This window comes from Pseudophryne corroboree, chromosome 6 (genome assembly GCF_028390025.1).
Source record: "Pseudophryne corroboree isolate aPseCor3 chromosome 6, aPseCor3.hap2, whole genome shotgun sequence".
NCBI lineage: Eukaryota > Metazoa > Chordata > Amphibia > Anura > Myobatrachidae > Pseudophryne > Pseudophryne corroboree.
In genome coordinates, this window is record NC_086449.1 from 357238485 (window position 1) to 357254479 (window position 15995).

General features: G+C 45.6%; 1 protein-coding gene across 1 annotated transcript in view; it reads right to left on the reverse strand.

The window, feature by feature from the left end:
* Positions 1–5713: 5713 nt before the first annotated feature.
* Positions 5714–15995, reverse strand: part of CHKB (choline kinase beta) — a 179003-nt gene continuing 168721 nt past the window's right edge. Inside the window, exon 11 of the mRNA XM_063926626.1 lies at positions 5714–7843. Coding sequence (XP_063782696.1) covers positions 7787–7843 — 57 coding nt within the window. The 3' untranslated portion in view covers positions 5714–7786. The remainder of the gene's footprint in view (positions 7844–15995) is intronic.

Genomic DNA, 15995 nt, shown 5'->3' on the forward strand with positions numbered 1-15995 from the left:
GCTACTTGTTTAGATAAACGTGTGAGCGCTTTATCTACTCTAGGGGGTGTTTCCCAACGCGCCCTAACCTCTGGCGGGAAAGGGTATAGTGCCAATAATTTATTAGAAATTAGCACTTTTTTATCGGGGGAAACCCACGCTTTATCACACACCTCATTTAATTCATCTGACTCAGGAAAAGCTACTGGTAGTTTTTTTACTCCCCACCTAATACCCTTCTTTGTGGTACTTGTAGTGTCAGAAATGTTCAATGCCTCCTTCATTGCCGTGATCATGTAACGTGTGGCCCTACTGGACATTACGTTTGTCTCCTCACCGTCGACACTGGACTCAGTATCCGTGTCTGGGTCTGTGTCGACCCACTGAGGTAACGGGCGTTTTATCGCCCCTGACGGTGTCTGAGACGCCTGGACAGGCACTAATTGATTTGCCGGCTGTCTCATGTCGTCAACAGTTTTTTGTAAAGTGCTGACATTGTCACGTAGTTCTTTAAATACAACCATCCAGTCAGGTGTCGACTCCCTAGGGGGTGACATCACTAATACAGGCAATTGCTCTGCTTCCACATCATTTTCCTCCTCATACATGTCGACACAATCGTACCGACACAGGGATTGCTCTGATAGAGGACAGGACCCCACTAGCCCTTTGGGGAGACAGAGGGAGAGTTTGCCAGCACACACCAGAGCGCTATATATATATATATATATATATATATATATATATATATATATATATATATATATATATATAGGGATAACCTTATATAAGTGTTACTCCCTTTTATAGCTGCTGTTTATAATTTAGCTGCCAATAGTGCCCCCCCTCTCTCGTTTTTACCCTGATTCTGTAGGGACTGCAGGGGAGAGTCAGGGAGCCGTCCTTCCAGCGGAACTGTGAGGGAAAATGGCGCTTGTGTGCTGAGGAGATAGGCTCCGCCCCTTCACGACGGCCTTATCTCCCGCTTTTTTCTGGAAAACTGGCAGGGGTTAAATACATCCATATAGCCCAGGAGCTATATGTGATGTATTTCTTTTGCCATCCTAAGGTATTTCTGTTTTTATTGCGTCTCAGGGCGCTCCCCCCCAGCGCCCTGCACCCTCAGTGACCGGAGTGTGAAGTGTGCTGAGAGCAATGGCGCACAGCTGCAGTGCTGTGCGCTACCTTAGTTGAAGACAGGAACGTCTTCTGCCGCCGATTTCACCGGACCTCTTTGTTCTTCTGGCTCTGTAAGGGGGCCGGCGGCGCGGCTCCGGGACCCATCCAGGCTGAACCTGTGATCGTCCCTCTGGAGCTAATGTCCAGTAGCCTAAGAAACCCAATCCACTCTGCACGCAGGTGAGTTCGTTTCTTCTCCCCTTAGTCCCACGATGCAGTGAGCCTGTTGCCAGCAGGACTCACTGAAAATAAAAAACCTAAAATAAACTTTTACTCTAAGCAGCTCAGGAGAGCCACCTAGCATGCACCCTTCTCGTTCGGGCACAAAAATCTAACTGAGGCTTGGAGGAGGGTCATAGGGGGAGGAGCCAGTGCACACCAGCTAGTTCAAGCTTTTACTTTTGTGCCCAGTCTCCTGCGGAGCCGCTATTCCCCATGGTCCTTACGGAGTCCCAGCATCCACTTAGGACGTTAGAGAAACTCTTTTTTGGTCTGTGTCTAGAATCAGGCCCAAAAAGGTCAGACGCGTTCCAGGTACAAGCTGGGATTTCGGTAAATTGAGAATCCAACCGTGCCTCTGCAACGTCTTCACGGACAGAGACACACTGTCCAGCAACTTCTCCCGAGATCTCGCCTTTATAAGGAGATCGTCCAAGTACGGGATAATTGTGACTCCCTGCTTGCGCAGGAGCACCATCATTTCCGCCATTACCTAGGTGAAAATTCTCGGGGCCGTGAACAGACCAAACGGCAACGTCTGAAATTGGTAGTGACAATCCTGTACTGCAAATCTCAGAAACGCCGGGTGAGGGGGGAAAATCGGAACATGAAGGTACGCATCCTTTATGTCCAGGGACACCATCCAATCCCCTCCCTCCAGGCTGGCGATGACCATTCTGAGCGATTCCATCTTGAACTTGAACCTCTTCAAGTACAGGTTCAGGGATTTTAGATTTAGAATGGGTCTGACCGAACCGTCCGGTTTCGGTATCACAAACAGGGATGAATAATAACCCTCTCCTTGCTGGAGATGAGGAACCTTGATTATCACCTGTTGAATGTACAATTTGTGAATTGCCGCTAACACTAGCTCCCTCTCTGACTGCGAAGCTGGCTGAGACGATTTGAAAAACCGGCGAGGGGGCATGTCTTCGAATTCCAGTCTGTATCCCTGGGAAACAATCTCTATTGCCCAGGGATCCACCTGTGATTGAACCCAGACGTGGCTGAAAAGACGAAGACGTGCCCCCACTTGATCTGACCCCCCCCCGGAAAGCCCCAGCGTCATGCTGTGGATTTTGCGGAAGCAGGGGAGGACTTCTGCTCCTGGGAACTAGCTGAGTGCAGCCGTTTTCCCTTGCCTTTACCTCTGGCAACGAAGGACGATCCACGTACCTTCTTGTTTTTATTGGAACGAAAGGACTGCATTTGATAATGCGGTACCTTCTTAGAATGCTGCGGGGGAACATAAGGTAAAAAATTCGATTTACCAGCCATAGCAGTAGAGACTAGGTCCGAGAGGCCTTCTCCAAACAACTCCTCCCCCTTGTACGGCAATGACTCCATATGCCGCTTCGAGTCGGCGTCTCCCGTCCACTGTCGGGTCCACAAGAGCCGCCTAGCAGAAATAGACATAGCGTTTATTCTAGAGCTTAGTAAACAAATGTCTCTCTGAGCATCCCTCATATACAAGGCAGCATCTCTGATATGCTCCATGGTCATTTGGATGGTATCCCTATCTAAGGTGTCAATCGCCGTAGATAAGGAGTCTGCCCATGCCACGACAGCACTACAAAACCCAGGCCGACGCCATGGCCGGCCTAACTATAGTTCCTGGATGTGTGTAAATGTGCTTCAGGGTGATTTCCTGCTTGCGATCAGCAGGATCCTTAAGGGAAGCTGTATCCGGAGATGGCAGTGCCAACTTCTTGGATAAGCGTGTCAGCACCTTGTGTACTTTAGGCGCAGATTCCCATCGTATCCGATCCTTCTGTGGAAAGGGATACGCCATGAGAATCCTTTTGGGAACCTGTAGTCTCCGATCTGGAGATTCCCAAGCCTTTTCGCATAATTCGCTTAGCTCAAATGAGGACGGAAACGTGACCTCAGGCCTTTTCCCTTTATACATGTGAACCCTCGTGTTAGGGACAGGGGGTTCCTCCGTGATATGCAAAACCTACTTTATGGCAATAATCATGTACCTAATACCTATTGCCACCTTTGGCTGTAATTTTGTATCCTCATAGTCGACACTAGAGTCAGTATCTGTGTCTGTATCTGCGTCAGCGACCTGGGATATGGGGCGCTTTTGAGACCCTGAAGGTCCTGGCTCCCCAGGGACAGGCACGGGCTGGCTACCTGACTGATCCCTAGCTTCAGCCTTGTCTAATCTTTTATGCAGCAGATTTACATTTGCATTCAAGACATTTAGCATATCCACCCAGTCCGGTGTCGGCGTTGCCGACGGCAACCTGACATTCAAGCACTCCCCCTCCACATTTAGCGAGCCTTCCTCATCAAACATGTCGACACACCCGTACCGACACACTGCACACACCCAGGGAAACTTTTTCTGAAGACAGTATCCCCTGAAAGGCCCTTTGGAGAGACAGAGAGAGAGTATGCCAGCACACACCCCAGCGCAACAACCTGGAGACCAACACAGAATGTTTTCCCCCCAGTAGCGCTGTATTATATTGTATCCGCCAATTATGTGCCCCCCCTCTCTTTTTAAACTCCCTTCACCGTGTGTAAGCAGGGGAGAGTCCGGGGAGCTTCCTCTCAGCGTTCTGTGGAGAGAGAAAATGGCGCTGGCGAGTGCTGAGGGAGAAGCCCCGCCCCCTCGGCGGCGGGCTTCTATCCGGCTCAAAATCGTGAAAAAATGGCGGGGGCTCAATTATATACATGTACAGTGCCCAGCTGTACATGTATATACCTATTTGCCATCCAAGAGGTGTAACTATTGCTGCCCAGGGCGCCCCCCCCTGCGCCCTGCACCCATACAGTGACCGGAGTGTGTGAGGTGATGTGGAGCAATGACGCGCAGCTGCAGTGCTGTGCGTTACCTCTGTGAAGCTGAAGGCTTCTGCCGCCTGAGACGTCTTCTTGCTTCTGCTCTTCTGGCTCTGTGAGAACGGCGGCGCGGCTCCGGGGGTGGACGCCCAGGACGAACCTGTGTTCACCACCTCTGAAGCTAATGGTGTTCAATAGCCGAGGCAGCAGATCCCATCAGTTAAGTAGGTCTGCCCCTCTCTCCTCAGTCCCTCGATGCAGGGAGCCTGTTGCCAGCAGTGCTCCATGTAAAAAAGTGAAAATCCAAAACAAAAATGCTTTCTATAGCAAAGAACTCAAGAGAGCTCCCTGCAGTGCACCCTTCATCCTCTGGGCACAGGATCTAACTGAGGTCTAGAGGAGGGACATAGAGGGAGGAGCCAGTGCACACCCAGAATCCAAAGCTTTCTTAAAGTGCCCTATCTCCTGCGGAGCCCGTCTATCCCCCATGGTCCTTACGGAGTCCCCAGCATCCACTAGGACGTTAGAGAAAAATTCTAACAATCTAGGGTGTCGTGATTCAAAAAAGTTTGGGAACCACTGGTGTAACCTACAGTATAACGGTAAAATCCCAAAGCTACAGTAGTGACACAATGGTGAGATAGGCAGTAAAATACTCTGCGGGTCACAGCTAGGGAGTGCGGTGATGAGTGGGAGTTTTGAAAGCTGTGCGGTGTACTGATTTGGGTGTGGTGTGTTCAAACTGAAATCTAAGTGTAAAAATTAAGCAGCCAGTATTTACCCTGCACAGAAACAATATAACCTACCCAAATCTAACTATCTGCACATGTTATATCAGCCCCCACCTGCAGTGCAACATGGGGGGTAATTCTGAGTTGATCGCAGTAGCAAGAAAGTTAGCAATTGGGCAAAACCACGTGCACTGCAGGTGTGGCAGATATAACATTTGCAGGGAGAGTTAGATTTGGGTGGGTTATTTTGTTTCTGTGCAGGGTAAATACTGGCTGCTTTATTTTTACACTGCAATTTAGATTGCAGATTGAACACACCACACCCAAATCTAACTCGTCTCTGCACATGTTATATCTGCCCCCCCCCCACCTCCCCTACAGTGCACATGGTTTTGCCCAACTGCTGCGATCAACTTGGAATTACCCCCATGGTTTTGCCCAATTGCTAACTTTTTTTGGTTTGTGCAGTATCTCGCTACTCACGCAAGATCCCATGCGCAGTTGGGAGCCGAAACCCGCCAAAGCAAGGGGCAGTTCTGTCCCTGCTGAGGAGATAGGGCATAGACAGCTGCAGGTATTGGAACAGTCAGACCCTCATATTGCTGTGCTATCTGTTAGATCGCAGCGCCAATATGGACAGGGGCTATGCACCCCTGTCACTGAGACCACACCGCCCCGGTAATACATGGGGGAGAAGCGGTATCAGTGCACATAACGTGCGCTGATACTGCTTCTCCCCATAGCGACATAATACATTTATCCCATAGTGCTTTATATAGAACAATGAAAATATAAGTAAAGAGACAAGAAAGTTATATTTATAGGTCATATTTTTTATTGACTAAAAATGCTGAATAAATTATACTGGCATAATCATACAGTACATCAGTTAGGATGCTGCTGAAGACTGAGGATTAATGAAATAGTGTATATATTTTACTGTATAATGCAGTACAGTAGCTTCAGGAGTCCTTTCAAACTGGCAAATAAGACTAATCTCACAAACTATTTCCAAACAGCCATCAGCATACTGGCTTCCTAGATTTAGTAAATTTATTTTTACAATAAAACCAAAATAATGCAATTTAACCGTAAGAATTCTATGTAGATAAACACGCTTGAAATGGACAGTGTTACATAACCGGTGAGTCCATGGCAATAACAGTATCTCAACATGGCTAGGTCAGAAATGTATATGGAATTATTATCTTTGTATAACTAAAATAATTAACAATAAAATAGCATTCAATTGAAAAATTCTAGAAATTAGTGCAAAATGTGAATACTAGTAACATAAGAGATGTACAGAAGGTGAATACTTAGAAAACAAAGACGTTTGTAACTGAATGAAGCCAAAAAGAATGATGGCAAAAGGAAGGTAAGGCAAAAGAAGGTCGAAGGTTTCAAATTAGAGATGTGCGGTTTGGTCCTACAGAAATCCAAATCCACCTAATTTTGTGGACCTGAACCAAACCAAAACCCAGTTCAGATCTTCCAGCGGTTTGGAATTTGGATTTTATATCCGATGTTTGGGTTTGAGATTGCAAAAACTTTATGATTTTATCTGTTTGCTGCTAATTTTTAGCAATGATCAGTTTTTTTTTTTTTTCCGGTAAAACAAAAACACTGTTGTTTTGCCCAAACCAAAACACAATGATGAATTAAGGTGGCCATACATTAAGCCAAGGTATCGCATGAACTTGGCAACTCCCCGCTGGCAGCTATATCGCATATGACACATCGTATGCCGTTATTTTGCATGCGATCCAACTGCTCCAGGATACAATATATCAGAGCTGGCCAAACCAGTCCTCAAGATCTACCAACAGTTCACATTTTCCAGAACACCTAGCTGGTGCTCAGGTGTAGTCATTACTAATTAAGATGTGCTGCATTCATTCCTAACTGACAATTCTACAGATCTCCAGGAGGACTGGAAAACATGAACTGTTGGTAGATCTCGAGGACCGGTTTGGCCAGCCCTGCAATATATCCTTGATGCAGCAGCGACAATCTCCGGATCTGGTCCAATGCGCACGGGACCGCACATCGGATCGGAAGTCAATGACACACTTTTTGACACTTTTCACACAACTTATCGTCTCGATGGGTCGAAATAGAGTAGAAAAAGGCCATACTAGTGTATGGGGCCTTTAGATCCAAAACCACAACACAGGGATCCACTCACATCTCTAGTTTAAATATCAGATAGCAGTCAGTACAAGATCAGGAGTGAGTGTAGTGCAAGGCCTGAGATGTACGGACGACAGTGAAAGTTACAGTGGTGTGATTTCTGAAGCACTGGTGCACATGGGAATGCACTTCTCTACCATAATGGTTCTCATTAATAAATGATCTCTGCCTGCTCTGAACTGGTGCAAAATTCAAGTCTTTTCACGGAGTAGGAATAACTGTGAACCCATTTAAATATTAAGAAATGGACCTTTAAATGCACCCACTACACTGCTCTGTATTTTAATAATCTCTTACGCAAGATAAAATCATATTTATGTACTGCTCAGCGAATTGAGAATCAGTGGCGCCGACTCAATACATGATTTGGAACAGATTATCTCCATTTCTCTTCTCTGCCTGGCATTGCAAAAAAGGATGATTTGCGCTTCGTAATTGAGTCTGTGTATACCAGTTGGAGTAGTGAATATATAGGGAATGTTAGGAGATAAATATGAAAAACAGGATGGAAGTTTTAGGCTCACTAAATATTATTGAATACATGTTGGGCTGGAGTCAGGTGTTTAAGGAACAGTGGGATCAATTGCAAGCAGGAAGCACATTCTTTGGTGTGACTATTAATTGCAACATCAGGAAAAAAAAGAGAAAAGAATACGGAAGGATAACCATATGGATGGACGTCCATTTGAAATTCAAGACCAGAGGAGTTTCTGTTCAAAGTACGCATCAAATCGTGAGAGGGCATAATCCTGTAATAAAAAAAAGAGAGAATGTTAAAAGAAAAGATCCAAGTAACCTTTGGCTACTCCATAGCTTTTGTGAAACTACAAGTCTCAGAAGTGTAACTTAGGACTTGCAGTTCTAGAACAGTTTGAAAGCCACAGGCTGCTCATCTCTACTATAAAATCTGCACCTAGGATCACCAGCCTCTGTGGAGTGATACACACTCCCCACGCTATTATATTTTCAGTAACGGATTCACAATCTGGAAGTTTTCCTGCTATGACTTTTAGTCAATTCAGATATGTACAAGGATTCCACACACCTGCTGAATCTACTTTACACAGCGCACTGTGTCTAGATGGCCCTCCCAGAGTGCTACCAATCTCTGCTCTCAGGAAACACTGCCACTATCTACACCTGCTTTCTTTTGCCAGGAGGTAGGACAACACCAAGAAGCACAGCGTCCAAAATCCTGTGACAGTCCAACCTATGCTCGATTTAGTCTCATTATTAAGGCTAAATTATAACAAGGGGACAGTGCTGCTTTTTATTACATGTGCTGTTTTTTTACATAAGGCAAAGTGCACCTAACAATATGCCTCTCCAAATTATAGGCAGAGAAGCTTTAGACGTAAAGGATCTGATGTCTCCAGCTCAGGGATGCTATAGAAATCATATTCTTTTCTCCAGCACTTTCAATAATCGTCTCGCGAGTGCATAACTACTACGGAGCAACCGCTCTACCCAGTCCTGCAAACATAAATGAGGTCTAGTATGTTTTATATATTTTCTTGCATTCTCTCCTCTAAATCACAGTATGCATAAGATAAATTCATTACAGTGCAAGCTCATCAGGGCAAGGCCTTCATTAATCATGTCTTTTTTATCCCTTGCACTTCTTGTAATCCCTGCTGAGCTCATGTCATTTGGTAAATCCTCTTATTTTGTACAATCTCAGAAAGACGCAGAGTACCTCTTATAGCAGACACTCTCATATATAGTTAATACCAATTTGGGAACATGAGGCCCCATCCTATCAGTAGTAACCATGCATGATTCATTAGGTGTACGGAATCTGCAAATACTTGCATACAGGTGCATGGAACCACCATGGTCTGAAAGAATCTCACAATTTAACAGTCTGAGATAAACTTAGAAGAACTGTTCTACTAGTTAGTGAACCCAGATGGAATCTTATACTAATTATTCTGGTAATGGAAAACTCTTAATCAGATTATACAGCAAAACAAAATTTGGAAATGTAAACAATTTCTTGATGTTTGTTAAAATAGAATCAATAATAGTAATAATTACCACACAACAAATGCATATTTAAATAGGCAATGTGAAAGCTAAGTACAAACATGTTCATGCTTGCCCTTTTATTAACGAGTTTTAATAAGTTATGATAAATGATGCTCTAGCCAATCAGCTCCTGTCATGCGTTGAAAAATTAGTCTATAGTTTGAAATAGCTAAAACTCGTTGATAAATGGCCCCCTTAGTCTGCTAAATATCCTGAACACCTCAGTTGTGTTTATAAATATCTTCAATCTCATGTTTCTCCATCAGGGTCCACAGTAGATCCACAGGACATACATTGGGTTATTAGTGGCGTTAGAGTATTGGCACCAAACGGTTAAAGCTTTTGGACTCCCAGGAAGTTCCGGCCCAGCCTCCTTATAACCCTGCCTCCTGGCCCAGGAAGTCATTTGCTTGTTTTGTGCGGCAGCAGCCGGACCACTGTAGACGGTGTGGTTGTGTTTTTTTGCAGCCATAAGCTTTACACTCTCCAGTATCCAGACCCGAACACCTCACAGAAGGTACCATGCGGCCCTCACACCCCACCAGAAGAGGCCAGCACAGAGCACAGGAATCCTGGCCAGCAGAGCTGTTGCCATGTAACTGCCTGCAACAGAGCTGGACCCGGAAGAGCAGGAACACACTTGTGCCGTACAGTTAGTATGTGTGAGAGGCTGCGCCCACACTGCCTACAGTTAGCTTACCTATTAGGGCACATCCTGCCAGGCAATAAGTGTCGTATCCTTGGGGCCCAGTACAGGTGTCCCCTTTGACCCCCCCCCCCCTCCGTCGGCCCTGATAACTGGAGCAGCATCAAATAATCGTCCGTCTGCTTCTCCCCATATATCCTTCTATCTCCTGTGGGCTACATATAGGGCGGAGGCCGCCTTTCAGTTATCTATTCTGCGTGTGACCATGAGTAGCGCTGTTCCATATTGTGTAATTACTGATGCTTGGACATCTCGGAGGGCACCAGGGCAAGTACAGTAATTGGAAGAGTGGAGTGCTGGACTTTTTCTCATTCTCCCCACAGAAGGAAAGTGGTTTGGCCCCATGGGGTTACTCGAAGGCCGATGGTGCGACTGTTTGCACAGCGCAGTGGGTTACAGCCGCAGCTGGTGGGCGTCTCAGTAGACAACCCATCACCTGCCTCTTTAGTGCCCCACTCAGAATCAGGCCTTATGTACTTATACAAATAATACTCTGTCTCCCTTTAAAACCCATAAAAGGACTTTGGATGGGATGTACTAAAGTGATTCCCATATGTACCAAGCTCTGGAAAGAGATACTCTCCAGAGCTTGGACCCTGTAAGCAATGTCATCTGTAGCTAGCCTTGCCTAAGAGAAGCCTATGGGCTTCTTATTGATTCCTGAGAAAGCTCTAAATGGATCCCTCCCAGTGTCCCCTGCGGTACAAGCATCATTCTGTGCATGAGCAGAAGGACTCCTGGGTCCTAAACTCGGAAGTCCAATCATTGCACTTACTGAGTGTAGAGAATGATCTTGTCAGAATCACCCTATTTCTTTACTGGATCCATAATACACTGCTCAAAAAAATAAAGGGAACACTTAAACAACACAATGTAACTCCAAGTCAAATCACACTTCTGTGAAATCAAACTGTCCACTTAGGAAGCAACACTGATTGACAATCAATTTCACATGCTGTTGTGCAAATGGAATAGACAACAGGTGGGAATTATAGGCAATTAGCAAGACACCCCCAATAAAGGAGTTGTTCTGCAGGTGGTGACCACAGACCACTTCTCAGCTCCTATGCTTTCTGGCTGATGTTTTGGTCACTTTTGAAAGCTGGCGGTGCTTTCACTCTAGTGGTAGCATGAGACAGTCTACAACCCACACAAGTGGCTCAGGTAGTGCAGCTCACCCAGGATGGCACATCAATGTGAGCTGTGGCAAGAAGGTTTGCTGTGTCTGTCAGCGTAGTGTCCAGAGCATGGAGGCGCTACCAGTAGACAGGCCAGTACATCAGCAGACGTGGAGGAGGCCGTAGGAGGGCAATAACCCAGCAGCAGGACCGCTACCTCCGCCTTTGTGCAAGGAGGAACAGGAGGAGCACTGCCAGAGCCCTGCAAAATGACCTCCAGCAAGCCACAAATGTGCATGTGTCTACTCAAACGATCAGAAACAGACTCCATGAGGGTGGTATGAGGGCCCGACGTCCACAGGTGGGGGTTGTGCTTACAGCCCAACACCATGCAGGACGTTTGGCATTTGCCAGAGAACACCAAGATTGGCAAATTCGCCACTGGCGCCCTGTGCTCTTCACAGATGAAAGCAGGTTCTCACTGAGCACATGTGACAGACGTGACAGAGTCTGGAGATGCCAAAGAGAACGTTCTGCTGCCTGCAACATCCTACAGCATGACCGGTTTGGCAGTGTGTCAGTAATGGTGTGGGGTGGCATTTCTTTGGGGGGCCGCACAGCCCTCCATGTGCTCGCCAGAGTTAGCCTGACTGCCATTAGGTACAGAGATAAGATCCCCAGACCCCTTGTGAGCCCATATGCTGGTTCTGTTGGCCCTGGGTTCCTCCTAATGCAAGACAATGCTAGACCTCATGTGGCTGGAGTGTGTCAGCAGTTCCTGCAAGACGAAGGCATTTATGCTATGGACTGGCCCACCCGTTCCCCAGACCTATGTCCAATTGAGCACATCTGGGACATCATGTCTCGCTCCATCCACCAATGCCACGTTGCACCACAGACTGTCCAGGAGTTGGCGGATGCTTTAGTCCAGGTCTGGGAGGAGATCCCTCAAGAGACCATCCGCCACCTCATCAGGAGCATTCCCAGGTGTTGTAGGGAGGTCATACAGGCACGTGGAGGCCACAGACACTACTGAGCCTCATCTTGACTTGTTTTAAGGACATTACATCAAAGTTGGATCAGCCTGTAGTGTGTTTTTCCACTTTAATTTTGAGTGTGACTCCAAATCCAGACCTCCATGGGTTAATAAATTTGATTTCCATTGATAATTTTTGTGTGATTTTGTTGTCAGCACATCCAACTATGTAAAGAACAAAGTATTTAATAAGAATATTTCATTAATTCAGATCTAGGATGTGTTTTTTTAGTCTTCCCTTTATTTTTTTGAGCAGTGTATTTGCAGGTACCCCCAAAAAACACACATTAATAAATATACCCCTTACAACCCTCTGACTCAGGCTGCTTTCACCCCCCTCTTTGTGAGAACAGATTAAGGAGCATTGTACAAACCCCTTTAATCCCATTTATAGCTGTAGCCTTGCTGATGCTGCCAATTATAAGTATCTGTGCCCGCATATCTGGGGGCGAGTTATAAAACAGCAGTGCTAAAGGTGATTTCTTATTTTCATTGCCTTCTTTTATTTTTGAAGTCTTTTGTCAATGCAGTTCACCCTAAGAGAGATTTAAGGATTGATTTACTGCTTTGCTCAAAAAGTAAACCCTGTGTGTACATACATCTCTGATGTTTTTAGATATACGCATGTGCAGATCAGGGAGTGCGATGCCGCAGCGACAGGCAGCGTTGCAGAAAATGGGGGCATGTTGCACAGTGTCTAATCACCGCTGCTCTACAGCAGAGCAGCGATTGATAGGAGCCTCCCAACTGCCTGCAAAGTGTCAGTTGAAGACGACGGGAGGGGTCACTGAGGCAACAAGGCCTGGAGGATAACATGCAGAAGGTAAGTTACCATACTTGTATAATTGTGTGTGTGGTGGGGAGTATTGGGAGCACAGTACAAAACAGAGACTATGGTGGGGGGGGGAGCGGACAATACAAAACAGGCAGATAGAGGCAGCTCAGTGTAGGACATACAGTTGGTGTTCACCGCCCCCTTGCAAACTATAGATTTGAGCCCTCTCATATTTGTCAAGTGACAGCAAGCGGCCTGAAAAAGGGGTGTGATCTCTCAGAGAAGGGGCGTGGCCACAAAATAGTACTTCCAATTAAAATTACACGGCACAAAAGCACAATCTTATTCACATTACACCACACGTTGTGCCCCTGATTCATAGTATGCCACATAGTAGTGTCCCTTATTCACAGTACGTCACACAGTAGCGCCCTCTAGTAAAATTATGCCACACAGTAGTGCCCATTAAACACAATGCCCACAGTAATAATGCCCCTTATACACATAATGCCCATAGTAGTAGTGCCACTTATATGCATAATGTCTTCGGCAGTAGTGCCCATCATGCATATAATGCCCATAGTAATGGTGTTCCATATACACATAATGCCCATAGTAGTAGTGTCCCTATACACAATGTCCACAGTATTAGTGCCCCATTACACATAATGTCCACAGTAGTAGTGGCCCTTGTACATAAATGCCACACATTAGTGCCCTTTATACATAATGCTTTATACAAAATGCCCATAGTAGTGCCACTTATACATAATGTCCACAGTAGTGCCCCTTATACACATAAGGCCCATAGTAGTAGTGCCCTTATACATAATGCGCACAGCAGTAGTGCCCCTTATACACATAATGCCCACAGTATTAATTCCCCTACATTGTCCTATCACTAGGGAAAATAAAAACCTGGAGCAGATAACTTGGGTCTCTATGAGATAGTCCGTAAAATAGATAAAATTGCAAATTAATAAAATGTAAAAGTACATAACAAAATGTAGTAGTATAATTATACACATGGTATGTCTGACCAAGAAATTCTGGTTGTTTAGATCCTCATCTGGCAAAGTTCTGGCAAAGAGATTTGCAGAGTGTCGGGTGACTGGCAAAGAGATCTGCAAAGTGTCAGTTGAAGACGACGGGAGGGGTCGCAGAGGCAGCAAGGACTGGAGGATACCATGCAGAAGGCAAGTTACCATACTTGTGTAATTGTGTGTGTGGTGGGGGTATTGAGAGCACAGTACAAAACAGAGACTATGGTGGGGGAGAGTGGACAATACAAAACATGCAGAAGGGGGCAGCTCATTATGGAACATACAGATGGTGTGGGGGCAGGAGCGGTGCTAGGGTGTCCAATGCCCCCCTGCAAATTATAAATTTGAGCCCTCCCATACTTTGTGACAGCGAGCTGGCTGAAAAAAGGGGTGGGGTCTCACAAAGGGGTGTCACCCCACAATAGTACTCCCAATTAAAATTACGCCACACAAAAGCACAATCTTATTCACATTACACCGCACGTAGTGCCGCAGATTCATAGTAGTGTCCCTTATTCACATTACGTCACACAGTAGCGCTCCCTAGTCACGTTATGCTATACAGTAGTGCCCATTATACACAATGCCCACAGTAGTAATGTATATTACAAATAATGCCCAAAGTAGTAGCGCTGCTTATACACATTATGCCGACAGTAGTGCCCCTTATATGTATAATGTCAACAGTAGTAATGCCCCTTATACACATGATGTGCACAGTAGTAGTGCCTCTTATACACATAATGCCCACGGTAGTAGTGCTCCTTATATGCATAATGCCCACAGTAATAGTGCCCCCTATACACATATTGCCCACAGTAATAGTGCCCCCTATACACATAATGTCCACAGTAGTAATGCCCCTTACAAATAATGTCCACAGAAGCACTGCTTATACACATTATGTCCACAGTTGTGCCCCTTATATGCATAATGTCAACAGTAGTAATGCCTTTTATACACATGATGCGCACAGTAGTAGTGCCACTTATACACATAATGCCCACAGTAGTAGTGGGGAGCCTGTTTTTCTCCGTTTGTTTCCCCTAATTTCAAAACTGGAACAGCCGCTCCTCTGGAGATCGTGAAATGGGTGACCATTTTATCAATGAACCGGAGGCATATATATTAAGCCTGGAAGAGTGATAAAGTGGAGAAAGAAAAACTAATAACCAATCAGTTACTATCTGTCATTTTTCAAACTCAGCCAGTAACAGGGCAGTTAGGAGCTAAATGGCTGATACTTTATCTCTCTCCACTTTAACACTCTGCACAGCTTAATACATCTCCCCCATAGAATAACCAAATTATGAAATGGGACAAAATGGTATTAATGATGTAAAACAGAGCTGTAACAAGTGACTATTTCCCTATCTTTGCATATAATAAAGGTGATATAGCCTTTTTCCTAGAGTCCTTTTGCTTACCGCACAGGGGACCTGATTCAGATTTGGACGCAAAGCTGCTGTTGCATGCAAGTGGCTCAATGTTTTTTCACTGTGCATGCGTGTAAGCTGCACTGCGCACAAGATGCGATCAAGCTCACATAGAGGATCCCATTGCAAAGTGACTGACAGGAAGTTGGCATTTGGGGTGGTAACAGGGGTGGCTAACTGTACACAGGCGTGTCAGTTCTGTTCAAACACCTTTCCGTGTGCGTGTATAAATTACACATTGTGACCCGTGTTGCTGCTGGAGAGACCTCTGTGTCTAGGAGACTTCCTCAGCCTACGACTGCTCACACTCACTCATGGTAGACTGCGATGCAATTGCGAACGGCTATAGATTAAAGCAACGATCGCTTTAACAGCTACAACTGAATCAGACTCACAATTACACCATTATATTTTACAATTTTATCACATTTAACAACTAAGGGGTCAATTTAATTAGGTGCAAGTTTTGTCTTACAACAGCCGCACTTTCTGGCAGCCCAAACTCGCTCAAAAGTGCCCGCAACCCTATCTGGCCACGAAGAGTGCGAGTTTGGGTGCTGTTGTCAATGATGAAACATCGCAGAGAAATGTTACGTCCTAGAGGATGCTGGGGACTCCAAAAGGACCATGGGGTCTATACCAAAGTTCCAGACCGGACGGGAGAGTGTGGACGACTCTGCAGCACCGATTGAGCAAACATGAGGTCCTCATCAGCCAGGGTATCAAACTTGTAGAACTTAGCAAAACTGTTTGAACCCG